The 26055-nt window shown below is 34.0% G+C and overlaps 6 protein-coding genes across 6 annotated transcripts; 3 read left to right on the top strand and 3 right to left on the bottom strand.

The window, feature by feature from the left end:
- The first annotated feature begins 195 nt into the window (after positions 1–195).
- LOC106720954 (COP9 signalosome complex subunit 4) lies at positions 196–3313 on the top strand. The gene is made up of 9 exons (XM_014515760.2): positions 196–433; positions 510–586; positions 709–860; positions 1023–1126; positions 1333–1518; positions 2131–2249; positions 2365–2519; positions 2663–2879; positions 3124–3313. Exons 1-9 carry the CDS (start codon positions 351–353, stop codon positions 3255–3257), a joined length of 1227 nt encoding a protein of 408 aa, XP_014371246.1. The 5' UTR covers positions 196–350; the 3' UTR covers positions 3258–3313.
- Positions 3314–3749: 436 nt separating this feature from the next.
- Positions 3750–8700, bottom strand: LOC106721007 (voltage-dependent anion-selective channel). The gene is made up of 6 exons (XM_014515819.2): positions 8592–8700; positions 7731–7889; positions 7338–7501; positions 6956–7183; positions 5183–5391; positions 3750–4228 (listed from the first exon to the last, which is right to left on the bottom strand). Exons 2-6 carry the CDS (start codon positions 7884–7886, stop codon positions 4137–4139), a joined length of 849 nt encoding a protein of 282 aa, XP_014371305.1. The 5' UTR covers positions 7887–7889; positions 8592–8700; the 3' UTR covers positions 3750–4136.
- Positions 8701–10865: 2165 nt separating this feature from the next.
- LOC106721005 (SET domain-containing protein SmydA-8) lies at positions 10866–14974 on the top strand. The gene is made up of 8 exons (XM_014515817.2): positions 10866–11229; positions 11602–11809; positions 12063–12261; positions 12462–12586; positions 13400–13626; positions 13728–13891; positions 14092–14284; positions 14657–14974. Exons 1-8 carry the CDS (start codon positions 11100–11102, stop codon positions 14887–14889), a joined length of 1479 nt encoding a protein of 492 aa, XP_014371303.2. The 5' UTR covers positions 10866–11099; the 3' UTR covers positions 14890–14974.
- A 22-nt stretch (positions 14975–14996) lies between these two features.
- On the bottom strand, positions 14997–17196 carry LOC106720905 (structural maintenance of chromosomes protein 3 homolog). The gene is made up of 4 exons (XM_045681143.1): positions 16913–17196; positions 15842–16825; positions 15252–15359; positions 14997–15134 (listed from the first exon to the last, which is right to left on the bottom strand). The coding sequence occupies exons 1-4, from the start codon at positions 17048–17050 to the stop codon at positions 14997–14999; spliced, it is 1368 nt and encodes a 455-aa protein (XP_045537099.1). The 5' UTR covers positions 17051–17196.
- A 539-nt stretch (positions 17197–17735) lies between these two features.
- Positions 17736–24393, bottom strand: LOC106721008. The gene is made up of 2 exons (XM_014515820.2): positions 24318–24393; positions 17736–18480 (listed from the first exon to the last, which is right to left on the bottom strand). Exons 1-2 carry the CDS (start codon positions 24318–24320, stop codon positions 17770–17772), a joined length of 714 nt encoding a protein of 237 aa, XP_014371306.2. The 5' UTR covers positions 24321–24393; the 3' UTR covers positions 17736–17769.
- LOC106721006 (sedoheptulokinase) lies at positions 22518–24871 on the top strand. The gene is made up of 2 exons (XM_014515818.2): positions 22518–23411; positions 23710–24871. The coding sequence occupies exons 1-2, from the start codon at positions 23131–23133 to the stop codon at positions 24809–24811; spliced, it is 1383 nt and encodes a 460-aa protein (XP_014371304.2). The 5' UTR covers positions 22518–23130; the 3' UTR covers positions 24812–24871.
- The last annotated feature ends 1184 nt before the right edge of the window (positions 24872–26055 follow it).

The following is a 26055-nucleotide window of genomic DNA, read 5'->3' as shown; positions in this document are numbered from 1 at the left end:
AAATAAAATGAAAATTAATTAATGTAATGCCGCTGCTGTAAAACACGAATTTAAGCATATTGATTTCTCTTTTTTTTTTTCAAGGCTATAGAAAGAGATGACAAAATATTTTTTGGTCTTTTGCTTGTGAAGTGAAATGTGAACTGATAAGAATCAACAGTATGGTCGAAAGACTATAGCCTGCGCCATGGGCGGAAAAAAAATGATGAGATTCAAAGATGTCTGTCAACTGTCAATGTCGTTGTTGTTTTCCTTTTCTACGCGATTTTTGAAGAAAATAAAATAACAAGTACTTGCATTAAATTTTTCACTATTATACAAAAAATTGTAGTGATTCCTAACACTACAACATGCCCTTAACGTTACAAGGAGTTCGTCAGTATTTAACTGAACTTAGAAATTCAGGCGGTTTGCACAAAGATCAGGCTGAAAAGTAAGTATTTAAACATAAGTATATCTTTATTGAAGAAATATAAATTTTAATTCTACTTATTATTACTTTTTTCTAGGTATCGTAATGTATTGCTGGAAATTCTTGTAAATCCCGCTGAACTAGCTGAATCATTAAAAGCTTTCGTTGAAGCAAGTAAGTGTTAATTTCTCGCTGTTGGGGTAGTGTTTTTTAAGACTTTTTTTATTTACTGAGTGTAATTGATAACATTATTAAAAAGAAGCGGGATAATAAAATGCATAACACATTTTTTACAGTTGTAAATGAGAATGTGAGCCTCGTGATATCTCGGCAGCTGCTGACCGATGTGAGCACTCACTTGGCGCTGCTGCCTGACGAGGTGTCTCAGGAGGTGTCACATTTTGCTCTGGATGTCATACAGCCAAGGGTCATATCATTTGAAGAACAGGTTGGTTCATACATCTTTTGTGCAGAGATGTACTATTTTAGTTCAATTTGTTCATCAGTGATTGATATCATTATTTATGAGCCATTACATTACTATACAGTGCTGTGCTGCCTTAAGTAATATCTCGTGACTTATCTTGATATGTAGTATATTTGATTCAAGGTGGCAAGTATAAGACAACATTTAGCTGATATTTATGAGAGACATCAGAACTGGAAGGAAGCAGCAAATGTTCTTGTTGGAATTCCTCTTGAAACTGGACAAAAGTATGTACAGTTAATGTTCTGTTGTGTTGATATTTTTATTTTTTTTACTGTTGTATAATTTTAACCAAACATTATGAATTGACAATGTACATTGCATTTTTGATAAGTAAATATAAAAATTTATTTATCAGTCAGGATAGATTTTCAGTTTTCACAATAGTGAAGAAGTCAATTGATGGTAATTATGTAATAATATTAATTTACAGGCAATACTCAGTTGACTACAAATTGGAGACATACCTAAAGATAGCCAGGCTGTACCTGGAGGTGGATGATCCTGTACAAGCTGAAGCATTTGTGAACCGAGCTTCACTTTTACAAGCTGAGACAACTAATGAACAACTACAGATATATTATAAAGTGTGCTATGCTAGAGTATTGGATTACAGAAGGTATATTTATATTATAGATCTTACTAATATTATAAACTAGATGTTACCCGCGACTCCGTCCGCGCGGAATAAAAAATAGAAAACGGGGTAAAAATTATCCTATGTCCGTTTCCTGGTTCTAAGCTACCTGCCCACCTATTTTCAGTCAAATCGATTCAGCCGTTCTTGAGTTATAAATAGCGTAACTAACACGACTTTCTTTTATATATATAGATATATAGATATAGAATGTGAAAGTTTATATGGATGGATGGATGGATGTTTGTTACAAGGTATCTCCAGAACATCTATATGGATCTCGCTAAAATTTCACATAGATGTAGAACATAGCCTGGAAAAACAAATAGGCTACTAGTTAATTTTTTTTAATTTCGTGCGGACTGAGTCTTGAGCAACGGACGGAGCTTAATAATGTCAAAAACAAGCAAATACATCTGATGTTAAGTTACCGTATGGATGTTTGACAAATATTGCCAACTTTTAATGAACGGAGGGCACATATAAAAAAAGAATATATTTAATCCATTGATACCCTTCCCTATATTTCATCTTAGAAACAGCTGAAAAAAAAACAACAAAAATTTGCTCTAGTAAAAAAATTATGTTTTGCAGAAAATTTATAGAAGCTGCACAAAGGTATAATGAACTGTCGTACCGCAATATCATACATGAGGATGAGAGAATGACTTGCTTGAGGAATGCTCTTATATGCACTGTACTTGCATCTGCAGGTAAAATAACAATTTCTTCTAATCTTTTCAGTTAATTTAATTATTAAAAATTAATTTTTGAATTAACAGAAAATTCTTATGCAGTTTAGTTATGAATAGAAATTTATTTTAACAGGCCAACAAAGGTCGAGGATGTTGGCAACATTGTTCAAAGATGAGCGTTGCCAGCAACTACCTGCATACTCCATTTTAGAGAAAATGTATCTCGACCGCATAATTCGCCGCTCAGAGTTGCATGAGTTTGAAGCATTGATGCAAAGTCATCAAAAGGTAAGTACCATAGCCAAAAAACTGCCTAAAAACATTGTCTAATTTTAATAAATAAGCCATCATTTTATTAGTACTTCTCCCTAGAGTTCAATAAGGATAATGAAACAGTAATTATAGGGTTAATAGCTTTTTATATCGTGCAGGCGACGACATCAGATGGGTCTACAATATTAGACCGAGCAGTGTTTGAGCACAACCTGCTGTCAGCCAGCAAGTTGTACAACAATATAACGTTCGAGGAGCTGGGAGCGCTGCTGGAGACGCCGCCAGGCAAGGCGGAGCGCATCGCCAGTCATATGATCAGTGAGGGCAGGATGAACGGTTATATTGATCAGATCAGCTCTGTTGTGCACTTTGAGAGTAAGTACTAACATATCTGCCCAGCTTTAATTGAAGTGCCCCTTAGGAAATGAATACCTCACTTGCGTCAGCCTACCACCTACAACCTACCTCATCTCAATTTATGAGCATAAAATGTTGACGCAGTGAGTAAGCGTTAATTTGAATAGCTATTTTTTAGGATAATCAATATTTATATTTTCACACAACACACTTTAGATGTTTCAGGTATAACCATTAAATCTTATTTTCATTGTGGTTTTAGCACGTGAAATTCTACCGCAGTGGGACAAGCAGATCCAAAGCCTGTGTTACCAAGTAAACAGTCTGATAGAGAAGATCGCTGCAGCAGAGCCCGAGTGGATGGCCAAGGTCATGGAAGAGGAAATGATACAGTAGATTGTTTATCATATTATTAATTATCGTGTAATTTTAATACGTATAATAAAGGCTTCTGCATACCTTTTTTTCATTCATTGCGGGGTTTTAAAATACTGCAGAACAAGATGATTTTTTTCGTCATTGCCGCTCTACCCACAACTGTCTTTCTATAAGCAATATTACATTATAAAACAAGAAATTTTAATATGTTCAATTCCAGCATTGGCACTAGATTTAGTCTCTTACTAATAATATACATTTTTTTATTGAAAACAGTTTTTTTCAAATTGGTTCATTTCCAGAGCCTACTTCAATAGAAACGATCAAATATTTAATCTTTATATTATTAGAATAGATATAGATTTCTAGCTAAGTTACAAATAAACATAGATAAGTTTTACATACACTACTACTATTATATACTTACGCATTTTCAATTATTTACTCAGCTTTCACTATTATATCAAGGAAGAAGAAGAAGCCAGGGTAAAACAAAATAAAACAAACAACTACTGATTCAAGAACTATTCATTTTTATTCTCAATCAATCAATAAGAAACACACCATAGGTGCTTATTTACAAGGCAAATATACTGACAGTAACGAATTATTTGAAGTCTATCAAATTATACGGCGACATAGGATGCTTTAGCAACGCTACTAGTAAATGAATCAACTATAGGAAGCTTGGGGTCGCCATTTTTACAACGGCAATTAAGATTTAGGCATTTTGCACAATCATATTGCTGCGTTATACGCTGAGTTGACTATTATAAGGACACTGAGATGCTCGCATTGATTTGGTTAAACATGCTTCCTTGTTTCCATTAGATATAGTAGTGTGTGTGGCATTGTGATTATCTACAGGACTAAGATGCCACGGGGCGCGGGGACTTCCTAGGGCTCCAGCTCGAACGCGACGCCGACCTTGTGGCCGCCGGCGTTGAAGTTCTGTCCGTCGATGGCGGCGGACAACGTCAGTGTAACGCCTGAAATTCAACAAAATTCAATTAATGGTACAGTTATAAATTAAATTCTAAACCTTTATTTAATACCTCATTTATTTAGCACTTAACTTTTTGAAGTATGAATAAATATTATCTCTTTACATCGTCAGCTCACTATACATCCCTACTGAGGGGCTTGGAGCCTACCCCAAATTAGGGCTAGGCTTTACATATTATACAGCATTGAATCACCTAACTCCAAAATATATCAATCACCTAAAATAACATTTTTATAATACACTGTCCTTAGTATTATATGTTTTATTCTATTTGTGTATCAACATAATAATTAAACAAGATTGTATCCAAAAATTCTTCAGATCAGAAATTAAACATGCATACTTATACAATTTTTTCCTTTTTATAACTAATAATATTGTGCCTATCTATTAAATTTCTTGGAGATAAAAATCAGCAATAGGAACATTTCCTGTAGGCCTTACATAACATATAAGTCTTATGATATCCGACAGTTGTAGATAACACATAAATGATAAGATCCATGATACTAGAGAACAGCATAAGATCATGTGATAATAATAGGCCTAAAATAGATCCTAGAGATTGTCTAGCACTGATTCCATTAAAAGAAAGCTGTAGATACAAAATTCGTTGTATATAAGGCTCTGGTAATGTTTTTAAATAATTAGCCATTTTTTTACAACTTAGGAAAACAATTAAAAGCTAATATTTTAAATAGTAGGACCTTGGTGACCATAACTACGAAATACAAACTTACTATAATTATAGCAAATGTTTGGATATATGGATGGATGTTTGTTAAAAGGTATCTCCAGAACATCTAAATAGACCTCCCTGAAATTTGGCGTAGATGTATAACATAGTTTGGAAGAACACATAGGCTTACTATTTTTACAGATAGTTTTTAAATAAATATTTAGCTAATGACAAGTTGTAATAACATTGTGTACATACCGGGGCGTAGTTTCTGCTGGTATCCGAGTCCAATGAGGGACTTGTTGTTGACCTTAGCGTGCAGCGAGGCATCCGCGTCAAGCGCAAACTTGGCACCCACGCCGAACAGCGTGTCTGCCGAGCCGGCGGTCCACCGCATGCTCACACCACAATCAATCTTGTCCGACACCTTTTGGTAGATGGAACCACCAAAGTTCTTGCCATTGTCCCTGGTGATGAAAAGTTCAAATTATAGACCTTCCCACTTCATTTAAACCCTAGATCTGATACAAGCATCTACTCGCTAAATGCAGATAGGGTTGTAATGGGTCAAATCCATTTCTACTTCATCTATTATTGACCATTAGTAGGTAGGACTTGGATTGTATGTGTGACCATTAGCTGGCAAATATACTAATATTGAATGTTATTGAAACATGGAATGGACAATGGACGAAGCATTTATAACAATTTAAAGATATTACCTATTACTTATTAGTCAGTTATCTACAAGGTTATGTTTTATAATCATCTCAAATTATTACTGTTGTAAAATAATAGATAGGAAGTCATACTAAAAATATTATAAAATTGTACATATACTCAATTTATTTGAGATTTTTGAATCAAAAACTTTGTTAACAACAGTATAATTATTTATATAAAATTTGAATGTAACTTCGCAAGGTTTTGCTAACTTTTCCAAGGTTTTATGTTGTAATAATTTATATTCACACAACATAAAAACTGGCAATGAATTATAATATATTATTTACTGGAATCATCTTTTATTTAATGTTATAAATTATAAAGATTAAATTTGTTTTGTTTTGAATTATCTGAAAAATTATTGTTCATGTAAAAATTTGTATCATAAATTCATTCATACTTGTTAATTATATATTTACCTAGCCAAAGAATCATTAATAAAAGTCAAAGTAAATGCTAACTTCTGCTAGCTACAATGAATATCAACTTTGAATGTCAAGATTTCAGTTTAAATTAGTTCCACTTCCAGCAGAAGTGCACAACCGCTAGTGTTACATAAGGCATAAATATGACATTGTTTTGAATGACCTACTTTGATGTTTTAACATTTAGATTATCTTTCACCTGCAACTGATTGCTGTTTAACACGTTAACTGCCATAGCATTATTTTGATGATGACATTTTCTTTTTTTTTGTTTTTGGTTTTATATTGACATCAATTATTTGTATTTATTTTCCTTAAAAAGTTTATGTACATAAAAACCAGTTCTACACGTAAAAATGTTAGGCCAAGATGAATATAGTTTGTTGGGGGCCTTGTCAGTCAATTTCAATAGGGAAAAAGCCCCGAAAGGTGCTTGACAGCTCCCTGGGTTCATTTGAATTTTTGAATTATATGCGTTTGCGTCAGGCACTCGTGACTGACATGGCCCTAACAGATACCATATCTGTCAAGCACTGGTGCCTGACGTGGCAGTTAACGTGTTAAAAATAAATTTTATTGCTTATTGTTCTGAGTTTGTTTTGACTAGTGTTACTTTATACTAGTCAAAACAAATGGAGAATTTTTTCTTATAATAGAATATATGAATAATAATTTGATCATTCACTAAATAATGAATCAGATTTTTATTTTTATTTATTATTTTTTTTATTGACTTTTGCAACCTTGCAATTAAGTCCTTAATTAAATTTTAAGCAAATGGATTAAAAAAAAATTATCACATAAGCAAAAATAGTTTGATATTGATTGAGTTTAGCCATTTAAGCTTCTTGAGGACTGTTGGTTAAAAAAAATTACTTACACATTGGTGTGCAGGGCAAAGTCATTAGTCTGGTATCCAAAGGCAAAGTTGTTCTTGCTGAACTTGCCCTTCTGCGTGTCAAACTGGGTGTTGGCACCAGCCAGCCAGCCTTGGTATTTGAGGACGGCTGCTACGTCCACAATCGGTCCGGCCATGTCCAGGTCAAGGTTGGTGTTAACTGCTACAGTCTCATTAGCAAAGGATGTCTTCAATTTACCTGTCTTGCTCCTGTGGAAGTTTCACATGTTAGGTTCTTTGCATATGTCATACTTATTATCAGTCTCTAAGCATGTGTTTAATATGAGATAAGGGACTTAAGTACTTATTAAAAAACTCTACAACTAAACTGTACTTTTACATATTTCTTTATTAGATATTTTACCCAGTCTGTGGTGCGAAAGTACCCTCAAGGGTGACTTTGAGGCCGGCGGCAATTTTGTCTTGGATGGTGATATCGGTGGCAAGGGTGTTGTCTGTGTTCCATTTTTCTGTGAATGTTAGACCATAGTCCTTCACTGCATATTTGGATGAAAGGCTACCAAACACCTGTAATAATGTTCAATGCTATTATAGGATAAGACTTTATATAAAACATAATACAATGTAATTCAGAGAACATGCTAACATTTTTAGTCTTAAATGACTATCATCTTAAATTTTAATTATTTGATTTGTAGAAAACATTAATTGTGACGGTATCTTTATGTTAACAAAAGAACATTAATAATGAAAAATTAAGTTAATAAACTAAATTTAAACAAAAATAAGTGCATACCTTGCCACTCTCCTGGTTGGAGGTGATGCCACTGCTGAATTCAACTCCGGATTCACTCTTTGTCTTCAGGTCAAGTTTGAACACACCAAAGTGGTAACCTTTGCTGAAGACATCATTGGCCTTCTTGCCCAGATCTGCATAGTATGGGGGTGCCATTTCCTGTGAATATCAAAAAAGTTTAATATCTCATACAGTTTAATATACATCAGTTAACGAGTCTTTGCCATTTTTTTTCAACCTAATTAGACAATTTCGTTACAACATTGGATAGAGTGAGAAAAGGTTAAATACTGTTTTTTATCGAAAGTTCGAAATAAATGGATATATTATTTGACTGCTTATGAAATAAAATGTTTGAATTTTTAAAAACCTTATCATAAATTCGCAAACTGAGCCAGTTGTGTCAGGGTCGACTTGGCAAATTTATGTCACTCAATAACGGTATTACATAACATGCAGGTATAACGGGACCCATCACACTAAATCATTGTAATTAAAACTAAATCTCATAATCACGTATATTAAATTAAGATCCGTTCTAAAGCCGTGACCGTAAACTTGACCTATCGCCAAAAGATTTTACATTGGTCAGCAAGATTTTCTATAGATATGTAGTGGTTGCCATCGGTTCTTTGAAGAAATACGAAGCCTTAATAAAACCTCCCCATTAATAATTTTATAATGTTAAATGAAATAAGGCGATGAATGGTAATTTATTCAAGAATTATTTAGAAATTTAATAATCACGTGTATGACGTCAATAGTCCCCGGCTTTATAACGGTACCGATAAAATTTACAGTAAATCTCTGTTTTTAACTAAAAGAATAATTTTGAAATAATTGTAATAGCTATTTACTTACTGTGTGTTAGGTGATTTCACTTACTGAAACTAGATATACTGAATTCTGTGAATTCCTAGGAATAACTTCACCTTCTGTACAACACCACAAGACAATTCTAGTTTGAGAATAATATGGCTAGGGGGCGCTTTTTCCGGAAAAGGGGTTATTGACGTTTTATGAATTTTTCAAATTAAAAGTTTATTATAAAACTGATTTAATTTAAATAATACCAAATTAGTTGTTTTGAACGCAGTCCTAATTTCTGAATTATTAAAAAAAAGTTATCTTAGTAAAATAATATAACTGTGTTTAAAAGATCTAAATTTGACTATGATCACGACAACTTTCTTCCTACGTAACGTGCCTAAAGACAACTTCATTCTTTTTTTTACAAAAAAACGTGGAAAACCATACAAATGAAAACTTCGTTTTTATTTTGGATAATTTTATGTTATTTTATAACAATATAATGTTAAGAATTCTTTAATATTTAATCTTTTTGCCATTTCATTTTTATTTTTGTATCTATATTACTAATTCAGCGCGCGAACTTCAAAAATAGGAATCAAAAATTTTGACAACCATATGTATTCAGGCAGAGATATTCCTAGTCCCAGAGCTCAGGACTTATTATTAATTCTTAAGAACTCAACTAATTACGAACTTATTTTGAAAGTTAAAATTAATGAAGCAGTAGATGCTATAGAATTAAAGTTAATTAAAGCTTAAATCAAAAAATGTTAGATTTTCACACATACTTTTCCTGGGAAACTGAAATCTTCATTTTCACTCACATTACCATTGGTAGGGCAATCAACTCTCTCGCCATATTCGTTTTTGCATATGATTTTTTCTCCCAACGTACCATCCTATACGTAACAAAATTAAAACTTAATAGTTAGCAGATTATTGAAAATATGATGTAGAATAGTTTTTCTTACTATTAACACATTCTTTTATCTGATTGCTAGTAGCTGGAGTTAGGATATGGTTCAGGACAACGTGGTGGGTTGCAACCGCAGTTAAAACGATACTATGTACAAGGTGCTACTTGCAACACATCAGTGCTCTCTGCCACACTCACAGTCGTAGAATGTTACTCACGGAGTCTACACTAAGCAACTACTCTCAGTTTGGCAGTAGCATCTTATCATAAGAAATGATAATTGTTTACTCACGTCTCGCAGACAAGGTATAGTTTCTTGTGTAACAACTGCAAAAATCTTTGGTAACTTTAAACTTTGGAAAATATCTTCACTGCCGGTTTTGTAATTAACACCAAATAAATATTCAAAAATGGACATATTTCTTTAAAAAAGCAATAAATAATTATATTTTAAATAAATCGGATAATATTTTTAATATTTATTTGACAATTCAGGGTATCTAGATTACTTACAATTTTGAAATAATTTAATTCTAATTGGCTTTTTTCGTTTCATGTGTACAAAAAATATTCCTAATTATTAGATAACCTTTGCCCCTTTTAATTAAATCTTAAAAAGGGAGTCCGTTTATACACAATAAACTAGAGATGGGTATAGAGTAGAGCTACTAAATCGGACCCAAACCAACTGCGAGCATGGAGTAGTGACCCATGCCCGGTTGCTCCAATCCTATGGGCACCCACTGAGATGTCATGATTAGATGACCTTTCCCCCTTTTAATTAAATCTTCAAACGCTCCTTACTACGGAGGTTCGTCATAGGTAATTCATCATCAACCTGCCCTTATCCCTATGGAGGGTCGGCACAGTATGTACTACTCCTCCATACATCTCTATCAGCCGTCATATCTGAATTTACCCCCTTCTTACGCATATCCTCTTTCACACAATCCATCCATACTTTCTTTGGTTTTTAACGGTTCGTCATAGGTAATTAAAAGCAAGAAAGTTTATTATTCCTTCAGCGTTAAAAATGTATTATTAAAGCTGTGTTATCTTGATATACAAATAATTCCTGAGTCATGACCTGACCTTTGTTTACATAATACGCATTGAATATGTAGGCTGCAATAATTTGATCGATATTTAGACAGTTATACTGCAGATGTTACGTCATAAATTGCATCACATATGCTTTTGTAAATTTTACGCGACATAAATAAGTACTATGTGTTCTTAAACAGTTAATATTTCATTTTCTACTCGTTTATTTCTTTTTAGACTAACCATGTCTCAAACTCTGTCTTTATCTCTCTGTTTGCGTAAGTATGTGTATAATAACAGGTTTATATTGATTCCTTCATTTATTTATAATCGGTGTTATCTATTGTAAGAAAAACAAGATTTTAATTAGCACAAGTTATAAATAAATTATATGAATATTGCAGATCATTCACCCTAAATGCATATGTACCAAGTATAGTGTAAATTCTTGTATGTACTCGAAATTTCGAACGTTCCAATTCTCGATTAGTAGCAGGTTTATTTTAGCCGCTCCTGGTTTCACGCCAAGGAACATATCGCTTCAATCTACAGCCGACAGTCGAAGCGGATTCATGAGTTAACGAATCTAATTTATTATGATGGATGCTAAACATTATAACGTGTTACGAGACGACAAATACGGTCGATATTTAGTTGCTAATAAGGACTTAGATGGTGGTGAATTAATATTCACGGATCAACCGTTCGCTGTTGGACCCAAAGCAGGCAAGTACAGTCCGTCCCCGGTGGTGTTAACCTTTTATTTTGATGAATTATTTAAGTCATCCTTCATTTATTTCTTGTTTTTAAATTGAAAAGCTCTCACTCTAGCGCATTCTAGAAACCAGTATTACTTTTTTATGTTATTTGGTTCACACAATTTTGTTTAAGTATATGTACTGAAATATTATAACAACAATTAATAGTAAATCGTCTTCCTCTTAGTTTCAAGTCGAAGTTCTTACAAACATCTGTCTAGCGTTGATTTAACCGTTTGCAAAACATTTTCCACGCTCGCCAGTAACAACAAAATCTCTGCTCTTTCAGTCAACAGTGCGTCCCTTATCTTCATATTTAAGTATATGCCTCTGTCAACAGATACGCCTCCATTATGCCTCGGTTGCTACTGTCCTGTGGAGAATACATTATGCTCTCGGTGCGGCTGGCCGGTGTGCGGGGCGCAGTGTGAACGCGATCCGCAACACATTGCCGAGTGTGAAATCTTTAGCATGGAAAAGGTGCGCTTCCAACCAGTGGCTGACTGGACATCTAGTGCCCCACAACTTGACTGCATCACACCATTAAGGTTAGTATAGTATCCAGCATTTTAATTGACACTTCAGGGACAGTAGTTCTGTTAAGCTACGTGCCAACTCAACTGCAGTGTACTATAATCGCAACCTTTCATAGAATTAACACAAAATCTGTTATCTTCGTATGTCTTTGCGAGTTGCAGATTTTTATGTTTTTCCATTTCTTTGATTATTACAAAGATCTGCAATGTTCCTCGTAAATGTAGGGAATAACTTAAAAAAATATTTAAATACGTGTGTGACCAGATTATTACTAGCAAAAGAGAAGGATCCAGAGCGATGGCGGCAAGAACTGGAGATGATGGAGGTGCACACGGAGTCGCGGCAACAGCGGCCCACGTGGTCGATGGACCAAGTCAACATCGTGGACTTCCTGGTCGATCACTGCAAGCTCGGGGACCGCTTCAGCAAGGAAACGGTGCAAAAAGCTTGCGGTATACTCGAGGTTCGTAGTAATTTTAAGAATGAACTTCAAATATCAGTGAAAATATAATACCGACGCAAGAAGAAACCAAGTTCAGGTGTAACAACTGACTAACAATATTTTAAAGCAGGTAATTATTGTTATTGTTTTTGCAATCAATCAATTAGTTCACCGAGTATATAAAGTACTTATAACTTAGTAATCGTGATTTATTTATGTAGGTAAACGCAGTGGAAATACCTTCCCGAGGTGGGTTCAGTATACGCGCGGTGTACCCACGCTTGGCCATCGCTGCACACAGCTGCGTACCTAACATCGTGCACACCATCTTACAGGACAATTACAAGTACTTGCATACACTTGAACCACATCTTGTGTTCAATAACACCAATTCTTGTGTTAACAAACCAAACAACCCATTTAACCAAACTATTTTTTTTCTAGTATTACAGCAGCAGTATTTACAACTTTTTTAAATTTTAACATCATTTCATATTAACGTAATTTCGGAACGGTTCTTCAAACAAAATATTATCAGTGGAAAGCTGCCAATATTCTGTCGGGTACGGTTTGTCTTTTGTTTTAAGTATCTAATTTTAACCCGACCTATTGTAATATTAACTACTAACTGTAGGTTTCCGAGACAAAAACCCCGTTTAAAACATATTTTATCTCTATTTTGTCAATAATAATGACGGGGATCACGATATTATATTTCATACAGAGATTTTGGTATAAGAAACCAACGGTAAATAAAAGACATTTGTCTAGGGATATTGAGAACAAAGAAAATGACTTATGTTAAACTAGCTTTTACCCGCGACTCCGTCCGCGCGGAATAAAAAATTAGAAAACGGGGTAAAAATTATCCTATGTCCGTTTCCTGGTTCTAAGCTACCTGCCCACCAATTTTCAGTCAAATCGATTCAGCCGTTCTTGAGTTATAAATACTGTAACTAACACGACTTTCTTTTATATGTATAGATGTCAGCGTATTTAAAATAAGAAGGTATCCATCGTAATAGACATACACACATTAATTTCTACCCTCTAACTATACACGTTAACTTCTATCGTTCTAACGTTAACATCTATCGTATTTAACGTTAACTTTATTTATGTACAATTATGGGGCAGTAATTATGCACATTATTTTCAGGGTAGAGATACGAGCTGCGATACCTATAAAGAAGGGTGAACCACTATATCTATGCTACACGCACGCTCTCTCGCCCACTATCGTACGTCGAGAATATCTTTTGGAGTCCAAGTTCTTCAACTGCGATTGCCCGCGTTGTTCCGACCCTACAGAGTTAGGAACACATCTCAGTACTATTAAATGTAACAAGTGTGATAATGGTGTTATTTTATCTACGAATCCTTTAGGTGAGAAATAGTACATAAGATAGATAAAACCTAAAATATTGTCCATGTTTCTGTTTACATTGATTGGCATTTAATTATAACGTAATCCTTATCCTTTTCAGATAATGATGCACAGTGGAATTGCACAGAGAAGACGTGTGGTTTCAAGACGTCTGGTGGTGCGATGCGTAAAATGTTGGCAGTTGTGCAAGCCGAGGTTGATCAGCTAGACCTCTTGGAGCCCGGACCACAGGCTATCGAACAGAGAGAGGCTACCATCAATAAAGTATGACAAAAGTTCAAATTTTTCTGTTAAAGCACATTTACTGTGTCTCTATCTTAGCTGTGAGCTCTATCTCTGTCGCACAAACTGAAAGTATGAGATAAAAACCGATGTGTTATAATCATCGTAAAGCGTTTTAATAAGTCAAGCATAAGTTTTATTTGACCCTGAAATCCTTGTACATTTTTAATTATCGTTTTCAGTACAAATCGGTTTTCCACCCGCGTCATTCGATCCTCTTATCCATCAAATACGCGCTGGCGCAATTATACGGGCGTGTAGAGGGTTACAGTATAGACGATCTACCGGATCTCATGTTGGAGCGCAAGGCTGAATACTGTAGAATGGTGCTCAAGACGCTGGACGTTATCACCCCCGGAGACAGTCGGATGAGAGGTAACGAGAGTTTTTATGATACAATTAGAGTAAGTAATGTTTAAGTAACTAATAATGACACAAGACTAAGTATTATCGATCCCTACGATGTAAAGAAAAAGGTTGGATGCAAAAAAACATTTATAAAATCGTAAACTTAGATGACCTGATGATGGTCAGGATTTAAACAACAAAGTGATTCTATAAGAGTTCCTTTTTTTCTTTTCTAGGTTACATAACACTAAAAATAAATAAAGCAATTTAAAAAAAGGATGAAAACACTGGGCAAGGCCTATGACATTGTATAATTTATATACTTTTATTTTGCTTAAAAGCTTACCTAACCTATAAACTTTTTAAAATGTATTATGTGCACAATCTGTTTATTAACAGGTATGATGTTATATGAACTCCACGCACCACTGATGTATCTTGCGAGGAATGAATACAGCATTGGACTTATAACAAAGGACAAATTGAAAGAGCGATTGCAAGAACCTATACAATGTCTTGCTGATGCTGCAAGGATACTAAGTCGGGAAGATCCACAGAGTCCTGAAGGAATAACTGGGCAAATTGCTGCCCAATGCTTAGAACAACTTAAAGCAAGTCTTGAAGCAATATAAATTAAAAGAACTTACGAATAATGGATTTCAAAAGACATTGTAGCAATACTTATTTATATAAAATTTTGTGTAATAACATATTTATTTTAAAAAAACACATTAAAGAATTAAAATTTAATTTTCTTGGGTTTTTTCATTGTACCCTCTGAAACATTATTTTCAGTTTTCTGACTTATATCTTCTAGGTTATCAGTAGCACCTAATGTATGCAATTTTATTGAACTTTCCTCTTTTTGGTCTTTCATCTGAAAATTTAGAGATTTAAAATAATTATTTGACTAAATTTCACCGATTTCATATTAAACACAAATTATTATAGTTAAATTACATTATAAGATGTTTATACGAAGATTTTTACTTACAATAGGACAGTCCTTCTTCAAGTGAGTGACATCACCGCAAAGTTTACAACAACCACCGTTGGGGTACAATCCTTTGGGATTGTCAGGACATTGCCGAGCAATGTGGCCCTGAAAAATATTGTACAAAACAAATTAATATAATTTATCTTAGCATTTTTTTATTTTTATAACTTTTGACTGTGACTTTGTCTCTTGTATCTTGTATCTCACATATTACTCGAGACTATGTTCAATTTCTGTGCCAAATTTGAACCATTGCAGAGCTCTCAAGTAAATATATCCTAGGGGAACCATGCATATGTCAAGGATCACAGATTAACTATGTATTCTTCCAGGCTATGTTCTATGTCAAATTTTATTGCAATCTGTGCAGCCCTTCTGGAGTAACTTTTTAACAAACATCCATCTAAAAATAGAAATCTAAAATTTTAGTAATTTTTGTCAGTTTTAAAATGTAGATTTGTTTACTAACATTCATTGGTTTCTACATATCAAAAATACAGGGAGATTATGTAATGCCTATTAGACGATGATGTCTTACAAAACTTTCAGTATAATTTTTAAAAAGTAAAGAAAATTTGGTAACTTACAGCTTCTTTACATATGAAACATGTAGCAAATCGGAACTCTTTATCTCTCTGCACTTTACATTCAAACTGTCTATGTTCAGTGGAACCACATTTGAAGCAAACACCTTCAGCACTATCCACTCCGGGTATTTTAGACTTTAGTTCCGGACAATCAGACAGATTATGACCACCTTTCCTACAATTATAGCAAACCTCACGTTTTATTCTTGCTAAAGCTTTCTCAGCTCTTCGTCTTTCCAATTTCATTGTCCTTTGTACTTCACTTTTAGGTATACCCTTCTTAATCATACTATTTTTTAATTCTGCAAGTCGTTCTGCATCCTTCTTCATAATAGGGAATCCATCAAACCTGACCAATTCAATTTCTTTACCATTGACTATTAATTGAAAGCTTTTGTCATTTATGTCTTTCCTACGAGTAGGTTTTTGATTTCTGTTTTTTTTGTTCTTAGTATTAATATTGTTGTTTTTATTTTTGTTACCTTCAGATCCTTGGATACCATCAGTTTTATTATTTTGGTGCTCCTGGTTTTCATCAGTTTTTGTAGCCTCATTTTGAGATTGCTGTGACTTTTTCTTCTTTTTTTTCTTCTTTGACAAATCACCATTTTGTAATTGTACAGTGTTATTTAATTCAACTTTTTCAACCGAGTCAACATGTTGTTTGTCTTCATTATTAATATCTTTAACTGGTACCTTATTTTTCTTCTTTTTCTTGTTTTGTTTAACTGAAACACTGGTTTGTTCGGTGTCATCGGCTTGTTTTTGGATTTCATTAGTCGACTGGATCTGTGTTTCTTCGCATGTCTTTTCTTTTTTCTTATTTTTCTTTTTGTGTAATTTTTCGTTATGTTGACTTTCGTTGGCATTGACTGGCTTCCTTTTGCACTCTACTTCAGGAAAGTCACACCAAGTAGCTTTTCGCTTTTGCACTTTCTGTTCTTTAAGGAAATTCGAATAGTTATCTATTCGCTTTTGTTCAGCCTGTAACAATAAACATGACATTTTTAGGTTATGTGTTCAGAAAATAAAACGTAACTCCGCGGCTCGCGTTAATATAACCTGAATTACCTCTTTTCTCTGTTTAGACTCTTCGGATTCTTTTTTCGATTGAATAATCTGCTCCTTCATAACTTCCCATGGCGTACTATCTTCTGGGGCCTTTTGATTTGAAGACTTAGAGCCTCTCGCCCTTGCAAATCTTGTCATAGTTGATTGAAGATTGTTTTACTATCTTTTAATACAAATAATAAAATAAAAATTATTTAATATTACACGTGTTTTTCTTCAGTCACATTTTATTCACTTCATTTGTCAAAGTCAAAATTAATAAAAACAATGATGTATGTCAGTGTCAATTAAAATCATGTTACCTTGTTGGTGTTACAAGTTTAGAGTTTTTCATTTGTAGAAATCTGGTAAACGTCGTTTTTTTAGTGATAATTTTATTCTCAAGAATCGTTCCTCCAGTTATTTTGGTTCAAACAAAATATTGGTAAACCAATACCGACCGGTTATTAATAATTCATTAGTTGATATTCCACTTGGAAATATAGTGGGACATGTCCCAGTTATTCTAGGAATAGGTTTGCGCTTGCAATGGCCGTTTTACGGAAAAGTCATTAATTATAACGGTGTAGACTTAAGATGTATGGTGTCTTGATTGAACAGGTTAAAATTATAAATACTATATTTACATGTTCTAAGATTCGGTCTTTTATACAAACTTTAGTGAATTTTGCGAAACTTATAGTGAAATAAATAGTCACATCTTTTCGCATTCATCATAAATATTCCTACGATCCGCTAAAGAAGTTTTAAATAATTTAAAGGTGAATTCGAAATAAATTCGTCACGACGAATTCATTATTGCATGCCGAGGCCTGAAGCTATTAGGAACTTGTTACAACTAAAATATGAACAAATTTTTATTTTGGTTTCTTTTTATTCGAACTTAAACTAGCTTCTATTAATTGCACCCAACTTTCATATTGTTTATTGTCTTCTTCACCTAATTCATCACAAAACTTATCGATGTCTTCATCTTTTACATCTTCTTCTTTCATTATATCGTCGTTGTATTCTTTTATTTTCTTGGAAGGTTTACTTTTTTTAGTTTTATTATTGGACGATGTTGACACTTCCTGCGGTTCATCGTCAACAAATATGATCTTTTTCGGTGTTCCGCTATTACTTATCGCTCTAAAGTTATTGGTAGATTGTACAACACTTTCACTATCCTCACTTACGTTTTTAACATTGTCCTTCGAAAGTCCATCTTTATTTTTTTTACCATTTCTTTTTTTGTTACTAATTTTACTGTCTTGGTTTTCAACAACGTCCTCTGCGATTACATCTTTAATTTTTTTATCCTTTCTTTTTTTCTTATTGTTCGATTGTATACCAGTTTCAAGATCTTCCTTTACATTTTTCACAACGTCATCCGCAATTTTCACTTTATTTTTTTTGTCCTTTCTTTTTTTATTAATGCTTGTCTGAACATCAGTACCACTGTTCTCGTATACATTTTCCATGACTTCATCCGCGATTACATCTTTAATTTTTTGGTTATTTATTCTTTTACTTGCATTAATACTGTCCGTGCTATTATCCTGAATTTTTCTTTTTTTACCCATTGTCTGAAATCAAATCGATTATTTACTAAAGAAAAATTTATAAATAGAAAGAAATGTTCATAATTTAGAGCATGACTAGAAAAAACTATGTAAACCTGCCAGCACTGAGCAGAATTAAAAAAAATCTACTAACTAATACGTCTCGAGCTTGTTTTTCCCTTTCCTAATTAGCGTGTGAATTTTTGTTTGAATGTTCCTCAAATATATGTACGTCTGATAACAGTAAAGCTCTAACCACAATTTATTTGTTTAAATACTCCACGAATACACCTAGAGCCGCCATTCAAAACCAAACGCTAGCACCGTATGCTTATAATAAATTTATTTTATTGACTTAACATACACATGTAGCCAAGAATACTTAGAAGAGAAATTCAGAAACAAAATAAATATCGGTTTGCGTCTATTTGGTTCAAGACTAGAGCTGGTGCTAGCCAAAAAAACTAAATTTATAATAATAGTACAAAAATATACAAAAACCGTCCCAGTTCAAGCAAAATAAGGGCTTATTTTTTACCATTTAGCTTATTGAAGTAACTGGGCAAGCGATACTAAAGGAGTCACAAAAATATTTTTGATAATAATGACTGGAAAAGATAAAAGAGAGTAGAATAGATTTTTTTATAAATAAAAATAAAACGTGACCACGAGTCATAAGAGCGGCGTATCCTCGATTACTCTATGTTGACTAACGCCTACTGGATCACGTGCGAATGCAGCACGCGATACGATCACTCATCATCTCTCAGTAAATCATTTTGACATACATTTGAAGTTAATTTAGCTCAGTATCATCACGCACTGATAGTTAAGATTCGGTTCGAGATACATATTGCTAATAAACAACTGCGACAAACTCAGAAAAAAATATTCAAAATTTTTGTTTATAGTTTTTGTAATTTAGCATATTTAACCATGCATATTAAATGCCTAATAGTTTAAAAAAACATATTGTCTCTTTCTTTTCTTCTGAAAAACCTGAGATAACGACACGTTTTCCTACAGGTATTTCTACAGTCGAAAATCACTATTATGTAAAAACTAGCTGTCGCCAGCGACTTCGTCCGCGCGTAATTTAAAAAAAAACGTAAAAAGTAGCCTATGTGTTCTTCTAGACTATGTTCTACACCTGTGTCAAATTTCAACAAGATCTGGTTAAGCCGTTCCGGAGATACCTTCAAACAAACATCCATCTAAACATTCGCATTTATAATATTAGGTCCTTACATATGAAATTGGCGTTTTGTATGGGAGGAACAAAAAGTCGAATATTTTTTAATATTATATATTTAATTAATCAAAGTATGAACCATTATTTTATATGCACTTTTGCCATCTCATAGGTAGTTCATTGATCCCTTTACTAAAAAAACCAGTCGGACGGGAATCAATAAAATCTTTGAAGGCGATTTGGACTGCCCCATCGGAGTTGAATTTTTTCCCTTGCAAGAAGTTATCCAAATTTCGAAAAAAATGGTAATCTGTTGGAGCAAGGTCCGGGGAGTACGGAGGATTTCTTAGACTTTCCAATTGAAGCTCTTGTAATTTAGTAGCCGTCTGTTGCGCAGTGTGTGGTCTAGCGTTGTCGTGAAGCAGCAGTGGCGTGGAGCGATTGACCAGCCTAGGTTGTTTAGCCGCTAGCTTTTCCATCATGATTTGCAATTGCTGATAATAGACATCAGCCGTAATAGTCTGGCCAGATTTGAGAAAACTGTAATGTACAATACCGGCACTAGTCGACCAAACGCTTACAAGTAACTTTTTTGGGGTTAATTTTCGCTTGAGGCAGGATTTGGCTGGCTGGCCAGGATCCAACCATTGCGCTGAGTGCTTCCGATTATCGTAAAGAACCCATTTTTCGTCACAGGTAATGATTCGGTTTAAAATACCTTCATTATTGTGCCGGTTTAGTTATGTAACGCAACAGTCGACGCGCGTTTGCCGGTTTGCTTCAGTCAATTCGTGAGGTAACCACCTTTCAAGCTTTTTAATCTTCCCAATTTGCTTCAAGTGAATTAAAACAGTTTTATCACTAACATCGCAGCCTGCAGCTAACTCGGACGTGGTTTGCGATGGATCCGCTTCCACAATAGCCTTCAACTCTTCATTATCAACTTGAGTCTCAGGCCGTCCACGGGGCTTGTTCTGCAGATCGAAATTTCCAGAACGAAAACATTGGAACCAAAAACGAACTGTGTTTTCTTTTGCAACACGACTGCCATACACATCATTCACCCTTCGAGTCGTTTCCGCAGCACTAGTGCCACGGCGGAACTCGTACTCGTAAATAATGCGATATTTTAAGTTTTCCATTTTGTAAAATGAGTGACGCAAACAGAAAAAAACAGAAGAAAAAAAACAAATGAATGACGGTCATCGAACCACAAATACATGAGTCTATAGCTGTACAAATTTGAATTTGGAGTTCCTTACCAAAGAGGAGAAATTCGTGATTAAAGTGGTCAGTACGAAAAACACCAATTTCATATGTAAGGACCTAATATTAGTAAAAGTAAGATTACGTGACATTTAACACATTGTCTTGAGTGATTCACGGCCATGTTTTTAATTTATGAATTGTCGAATCCCTATCATGTGTCAGGCATTAAATTGCTATAATTAAATAAGAAAACACGTATTTACATTTATTCAAAATTAAAATGGACATACATTATGTCCAAAAATTAAAGTTCTTGGTAATTCACATTTTGGTTTATGCCAATAATATATTGTTCGGATGAAGCCAACATAAATTAAAATGCAAAATTTTAAAATCGTTCGAACTGATGCACGCAAAAACATCAACTGCAATCATCACAGAATTCTTGGCACTTTGATTATTCAATGGAGCGTAGATAATGCTGATTACAATGGAATTACATTCGATAAAGTATGTAATACATAATCTTGATATCTTCAACCAAACTTGAGATAAAAGACATACAATCCAGAGTGTACCAACATATAAAACTTTATTCAAAATGTCAAATGCGGACTGCTCTTGTCCCTACGGAAGATCGGCACAATATGTGCACCTCTTCCATATCTCTCTATCAACTGTACTAGATCATAAAAAATAAAAATATGTTGCAAGACTTTTACTGCACTGCATGACAAAGTGGCAAAATACACTTTATAACTATAAAGATAAGAATGATATTTCAGTGCCGTATTCCATTCTACAATTATTACAGTAAAAATATAGCTCACAATCCTTGCGGGAGGTCGAAACTACAAAGTTAAATAGAATGGACTGTGACGATAAAACAAAGTGACAGGCAAGCTCACACTACACTGTAAACGCCTGTTTACATTCTATCAGACCTTAAGATGCATACGATTATTTGCCCATAATTACGTCATTGAAATATGTCATTGGCCAAAGCCAAATTGAACCTGGCCACAATTGTCACGAAGTGCGTTCCTTAGTGATTTAGTAAGGGAAATCTACAGTATAAGAGCGTTGAAGTAAGCATTTAACAACTCTTAGATATAGTGCGTGTAATGCAGTCGCATTTGCGTTATTAACAAAAAAAGCGAACCTACACAGTTGCATTTGCACGCGGACAGTCGTGCGCGACAATCGGTTAAGTGGATATAGGCCCTTAGACACAGCTGAAGTCAATCTGTTCGACCTTGAATCTGTTTCTGTGTATTATATGCCACAGAGAGATAAAATGTATGCACAGGTTGTGCATAAAATTTTGAATCGAACTTTAAAATTTCATGTCTCAAAAATGTATGATGATACTGATCATATTCCAAAATTATTATCTATTGGAAATATTTTCAGTCAAAGTTTCAATTTGTTATGAGAGTAAGCGTCATTAATATACATTTACGCTTAAAATTTCTTCATTATTAGTCTGAGTACAAAAATAAATTAAACGAGCGAAATTGTATTGAAAGCGTCATTAGTAATAGGCAAGTGTTGAAAAATATAATAAAATAGTTGACAAAAAATTGGACGAACAGCTAGTATTTTTGAAACAGCACAATAAAAAAGTGGGCGTTTTCCATGGGCGTCGATGAATACCTTGGTGTTCCCGCTGCTCGTTTTCCCCCTTCTCTTATAATAAAAAAAAGCAATTTTATCAATAGTCAATACGAATAACACATGTTGGTTGCATAATATATGTGTCTATTGTAGTGGATAAGTGGTATAAGTAGCATTAGAATTAAATAAGATAGACCAACGGTCTGGTGACCTTACAAAGTATGATGAATCTCTGTTTTAATTTTTTTTGTGATATATGATGAAGGATTACCCTGTTTCGTAAATTTCGATGATAAATATGCACCGTATAAGCAAAAACGATATTAACCGTTATCAAGATAGTTTATCAGAATTTATTTATTGCTTTCAATTAAACGATGGGCTGAAGCACAGTAGTGGGCGATAATAAAATCAGCCACTCCGTGATCCATGTCATATACACAGACTTTACATAACGTGAGGCGTCGCGTCTTTGCGCGGGTACGGGAAACGCGGCAACGACTAGCGACACGGCATTCGGTCCCAGACTCAGTACGGAGCAGACGTGTCGCTAACCGTTCTACATTTAGTTCCCGCGATCAAGTGTATCGCACATAAATACAGCATTGCGACGGACGCCTAAACGTTTCACTAGTCTTCAAAATAAACAATTGAATATGTCAGATAAAAGATATATTCTTGGCATGGATATTGGCACAACATCAGTGAAAGTGTGCGTCTACGATCCAAAAACAAGAGAAATAGTCGCAAAACAGAGTAAGGACACCGCAGCGAATATACCTAGTGATCAAGGCATAGAAGGGAACAAGCAGGATGTTCCCAAAATAGTGTCAGCCGTCCATTACTGCGTGTCCCGGCTACCGAGAGATGTTCTACGACATGTCACGAGAATTGGCGTCTGCGGTCAGATGCACGGAGTCGTGTTGTGGAATAACGGGTAAAAGATAAAAAATATGATATTTTCCTACTTCTTAATAAGAGTGTTTGTTAAAAAAAAAACAATTCAGTACACATTAAAAACAATATTTCGTAACATAACTATCAATATAATGCAAAGTTAGTAATCCATTACATAAATAAATGTTAATTAATTTTATGTGTTAGAATTAATTTATACTTTTAACCTACATGCAAAAAATTGATTACAGCTAATGGCTCAGTACCAAATTGTCTGACATATATTTTGAAACTTTAGGTTCAATTTCCAAGTACCTTATTATTTATTCACTTTTCAGGGCCTGGGAAAAGGTAGAAAAAGAAGGAGTAGTAATGCGTTACGAAGCTACAAGAGAAAAAATGTCCGCTCTGTATACATGGCAGGATACAAGGTGCAAACCAGAGTTTCTGGAATCATTGCCAAAGCCTGATTCACATTTAAATTGTTGTTCCGGATATGGCTGTGCAACACTATTATGGATGCTTCATAATAAGCCAGAGAAACTAAAGAGCTTTACCTATTCAGCTACAGTTCAAGATTTTGTAGTAGCCATGCTCTGTGACTTAAAAAATCCAGTCATGTCCGATCAGAATGCTGCCAGTTGGGGTTACTTTAATACAGAAAAAAATGAATGGAATCATGATATTCTTAATTCAATTAACTTTCCCACTAACCTCTTACCTAAAGTTGTTAAAAGTGGAGTAATTGCAGGAGTACTGAGTGAATCCTGGAACGGTATCCCAGAAGGAACTCCAGTTGGTGCTGCTCTAGGAGACTTACAATGTTCAATCATTGCAACATTAGAAAACAGAGAAGATGCAGTTTTGAATATATCAACTTCTGCTCAACTTGCTTTTGTCGTTAACAGTATTCAAGATGTTGGATGTGAGACTGTGGAGCACTTACCATATTTTAACAACACTTATTTGCTAGTGGCCGCATCATTAAATGGTGGCAATGTGCTGGCAACATTTGTAAAAATGCTTCAACAGTGGATGCTCGAATTTGGATTTCCTATTCCACAATCAAAAGTTTGGGAAAAACTTATTGCTCTCGGCTTAGAAGCGCCAACAACATCTGCCATGAAAATTTGTCCACATTTACTGGGAGAAAGACATGCACCTGCATCTAAAGCTGCGGTTGATAACATTGACCTTTCAAATATTCAATTAGGCTGTGTTTTTAAATCTCTATGTGATAGTATAATAGACAATTTACATATAATGATGCCAAAAAGAATATTACAAAATGCAAACATTAAAAGGATTGTTGGCAATGGATCTGGATTGTCTAGAAATGCTGTATTACAAAGAGCTGTAGAACATTTCTATAGTCTGCCGTTAGAATTTACATCAGGAGGAGACGCTGCCAAAGGTGCAGCTATTGCTGTCTTGGAGTAAATAATGCTTGTTCCTATTTAAATAAAATGAAAATAATTTCTTAACAATACAACTATATAGCTTAATCATATAAATATAAAGGACCACAAATAAATTTCTGTTAATTATATTTGTGTTTGATTTCGATTCAAAAATATAAGCAAAGTGTCACATTTTGGTGGTTTTATGTGCCTTGTCATTTATAAAAAATATAAATACAAAATGAGAAAGTTAGGTTAAAAGGATATTATGTCTAGTCCTACTTTACCTTACCTATTAATTTCCATTAAAAACCATTGTTTTCGTTTACATTAAGGTCCCGTGTAACTGTATAGTTTTATCAGATTTTTGTTACACAAAAATAGTATGTGCATTCATACAAAATTTCTATGAAATCACTCCTTAACACAGTTACCTAGACCTTAAGGTACTTCTATAAATATCAATTAAATGTGTAATGTAACAAAATAACCTAAAATGTATGCACTTCATGTGCATTATTCGACTCAGCACTACGTTATAAATATTACTCAAAAGTATTAGATTTTTTACCTTTTCGGAGTCAACCAAAAAATCTTCACTTCACGAAACAGTTTTTAGAGTTTATTTTTCAATTTTGAAATGATAATGAATGGAATGACGAGGGATGTCCAATGTTCGATTTGATTTCGATCAAAATTATCGATTCCAACACAGACGAATGATAATTTCGTTTTTTACGTTTACCCAAAAATAAAAGTACATATATCTAGTAACCTAACCTATTATTATTACATATTACTATACTAATCTGAGAATGAGGTGTGCAATGTTAACATTCAAAACCTACAAAATGTTTCCAACATCTGCGACTTGCTGACTTGAGATGAAATTTATTTTTCATTTTAAAAGAATATTAATCATTTTGTGTCGGAAGTAATATTTGGTAGGTAATAAGTAAAATCATGACACATCTTTGATATAAAAGTTGAATTACATATAAATATTAAATTAAATAAATCTCCCATCAAGAAGCATCAAGAACAATAAATTAAATAGGAAAGGAAAGTAATTTTGAAGTATTTGGATTTAATGTACCTTTTTGTATATTTAATTTCATTTATTTTTATTTCCTAAGGCACACAGACATATATTTTGCGCAGTTATAATTCATACGCATACCTCCCAATCATAATTTAGTCGAATAACGTCAGCACACTTTCGATTGTCCGAAACCATCATAGATATCGTATATAGAGGTCAGTGCAAACCATAGAGAAATGTGA

This window comes from Papilio machaon, chromosome 15 (assembly GCF_912999745.1).
Source record: "Papilio machaon chromosome 15, ilPapMach1.1, whole genome shotgun sequence".
NCBI lineage: Eukaryota > Metazoa > Arthropoda > Insecta > Lepidoptera > Papilionidae > Papilio > Papilio machaon.
Note: the sequence above shows the minus strand (reverse complement) of the source record. Positions and strands in the feature narration are given on the sequence as shown.

Coding starts and splice junctions, on each gene's coding strand:
- LOC106721007 (XM_014515819.2), bottom strand. CDS start 7,886: ATGGCACCCCCATACTATGCAGATCTGGGCAAGAAGGCCAATGATGTC. Junction 5,392..6,955: donor TTTGCCCTGCACACCAATGT/GTAAGTAATTTT, acceptor TTTCATCACCAG/GGACAATGGCAAGAACTTTG. Junction 4,229..5,182: donor CCAGCAGAAACTACGCCCCG/GTATGTACACAA, acceptor GTTGAATTTCAG/GCGTTACACTGACGTTGTCC.
- LOC106720905 (XM_045681143.1), bottom strand. CDS start 17,050: ATGACAAGATTTGCAAGGGCGAGAGGCTCTAAGTCTTCAAATCAAAAG. Junction 16,826..16,912: donor AGTCTAAACAGAGAAAAGAG/GTAATTCAGGTT, acceptor TTATTGTTACAG/GCTGAACAAAAGCGAATAGA. Junction 15,135..15,251: donor TGAAGAAGGACTGTCCTATT/GTAAGTAAAAAT, acceptor CTAAATTTTCAG/ATGAAAGACCAAAAAGAGGA.
- LOC106721005 (XM_014515817.2), top strand. CDS start 11,100: ATGATGGATGCTAAACATTATAACGTGTTACGAGACGACAAATACGGT. Junction 13,892..14,091: donor GAGAGGCTACCATCAATAAA/GTATGACAAAAG, acceptor TATCGTTTTCAG/TACAAATCGGTTTTCCACCC. Junction 14,285..14,656: donor CGGAGACAGTCGGATGAGAG/GTAACGAGAGTT, acceptor GTTTATTAACAG/GTATGATGTTATATGAACTC.
- LOC106721006 (XM_014515818.2), top strand. CDS start 23,131: ATGTCAGATAAAAGATATATTCTTGGCATGGATATTGGCACAACATCA. Junction 23,412..23,709: donor GTCGTGTTGTGGAATAACGG/GTAAAAGATAAA, acceptor TTCACTTTTCAG/GGCCTGGGAAAAGGTAGAAA.
- LOC106720954 (XM_014515760.2), top strand. CDS start 351: ATGCCCTTAACGTTACAAGGAGTTCGTCAGTATTTAACTGAACTTAGA. Junction 587..708: donor AAAAGCTTTCGTTGAAGCAA/GTAAGTGTTAAT, acceptor CATTTTTTACAG/TTGTAAATGAGAATGTGAGC. Junction 1,519..2,130: donor AGAGTATTGGATTACAGAAG/GTATATTTATAT, acceptor TATGTTTTGCAG/AAAATTTATAGAAGCTGCAC.